At 44.9% G+C, this 2,177-nt stretch overlaps 1 protein-coding gene across 1 annotated transcript in view; it reads left to right on the top strand.

Annotated features, from left to right (window-relative positions):
* The window catches only part of Pmar_PMAR004453 (rage-1, putative), a gene marked incomplete at both ends in the record, with an annotated part of 9,327 nt that overhangs the window by 5,165 nt on the left and 1,985 nt on the right, over window positions 1-2,177 (top strand). Inside the window, 2 exons of the mRNA XM_002764953.1 lie at window positions 359-468; window positions 2,057-2,106. Coding sequence (XP_002764999.1) covers window positions 359-468; window positions 2,057-2,106 — 160 coding nt within the window. The remainder of the gene's footprint in view (window positions 1-358; window positions 469-2,056; window positions 2,107-2,177) is intronic.

Here is a 2,177-nt window from a genome sequence, read left to right as displayed (position 1 = left end):
CAAGGGGCATCGTCTATAGTTGGGAATGACCCGTCCTGCCTCTATTTTCACAATGGACGGTGGGGTGGCGAACATCACCCTCAATCTGAAGGAGTTCCAAATAGTTAGTCACAAGGGGCATCGTCCATAATTGAAAATTACTCAGTCCTCTCTATATTTCCACAATGGATGCTGGCTCAATCCGAAGGAGGTGCATGTTGTTAGTTATGAGGAGCATCGTCCATTGTTGGGAATGACTCAGTACTCCTATATTTTCACGATGGATAGTGGTGACGGATATCATCCTCAATCTAAAGGAGGCCCACATAGTTAGTCACAAAAGACATCGCCTATAGTTGGGAATTACTCAGTCCTCTAGATATTTCCACAATGGATAGTGGAATGGCGAATATCACCCTCAAACTGAAAGGGGTCCATTTTGTTAGTCACAAGGGTGTTACTGCTTCTAGACATTGTGCGCGATTGCACGTATGTGCATGGCTGATCATCCATTCTCCCGAATAAATTAAGACAGAGATCTTTACAACTTCTTCTAACTTGTGTTATCGACTAAGAGTCACAGCCAAGCAACACAAGGGGCATCGTCTATAGTTGGGAATGACCCGTCCTGCCTCTATTTTCACAATGGACGGTGGGGTGGCGAACATCACCCTCAATCTGAAGGGGTTCCAAATAGTTAGTCACAAGGGGCATCGTCCATAATTGAAAATTACTCAGTCCTCTCTATATTTCCACAATGGATGCTGGCTCAATCCGAAGGAGGTGCATGTTGTTAGTTATGAGGAGCATCGTCCATTGTTGGGAATGACTCAGTACTCCTATATTTTCACGATGGATAGTGGAGTGACGGATATCATCCTCAATCTAAAGGAGGCCCACATAGTTAGTCACAAAAGACATCGCCTATAGTTGGGAATGACCCGTCCTGCCTCTATTTTCACAATGGACGGTGGGGTGGCGAACATCACCCTCAATCTGAAGGAGTTCCAAATAGTTAGTCACAAGGGGCATCGTCCATAATTGAAAATTACTCAGTCCTCTCTATATTTCCACAATGGATGCTGGCTCAATCCGAAGGAGGTGCATGTTGTTAGTTATGAGGAGCATCGTCCATTGTTGGGAATGACTCAGTACTCCTATATTTTCACGATGGATAGTGGTGACGGATATCATCCTCAATCTAAAGGAGGCCCACATAGTTAGTCACAAAAGACATCGCCTATAGTTGGGAATTACTCAGTCCTCTCTATATTTCACAATGGATAGTGGAATGGCGAATATCACCCTCAAACTGAAAGGGGTCCGTCCATTTTGTTAGTCACAAGGGTGTTACTGCTTCTAGACATTGTGCGCGATTGCACGTATGTGCATGGCTAATCATCCATTCTCCCGAATAAATTAAGACAGAGATCTTTACAACTTCTTCTAAGTTGTGTTATCGACTAAGAGTCACAGCCAAGCAACACAAGGGGCATCATCTATAGTTGGGAATGACCCGTCCTGCCTCTATTTTCACAATGGACGGTGGGGTGGCGAACATCACCCTCAATCTGAAGGAGTTCCAAATAGTTAGTCACAAGGGGCATCGTCCATAATTGAAAATTACTCAGTCCTCTCTATATTTCCACAATGGATGCTGGCTCAATCCGAAGGAGGTGCATGTTGTTAGTTATGAGGAGCATCGTCCATTGTTGGGAATGACTCAGTACTCCTATATTTTCACGATGGATAGTGGTGACGGATATCATCCTCAATCTAAAGGAGGCCCACATAGTTAGTCACAAAAGACATCGCCTATAGTTGGGAATGACCCGTCCTGCCTCTATTTTCACAATGGATAGTGGAATGGCGAATATCACCCTCAAACTGAAGGAGTTCCAAAGAGTTAGTCACAAGGGGCATCGTCCATAATTGAAAATTACTCAGTCCTCTCTATATTTCCACAATGGATGCTGGCTCAATCCGAAGGAGGTGCATGTTGTTAGTTATGAGGAGCATCGTCCATTGTTGGGAATGACTTGTTGGGATAACAACGGTTATCGGCTCAGTCTTCTAGACGGCAGCGAGTCGAACGACAGAGGCAGGCGACGTGCGATCAGCTGCTGAGTGAGTTCGCTTGGCCAAATCATGAGATGCCAAGCGATGACCAGATAGTATCTATGGAGAAGACGAGCATA

Source organism: Perkinsus marinus, assembly GCF_000006405.1.
Source record: "Perkinsus marinus ATCC 50983 genomic scaffold scf_1104296975926, whole genome shotgun sequence".
Classification (NCBI taxonomy): Eukaryota; Perkinsozoa; order Perkinsida; family Perkinsidae; genus Perkinsus; species Perkinsus marinus.
Note: the sequence above shows the minus strand (reverse complement) of the source record. Positions and strands in the feature narration are given on the sequence as shown.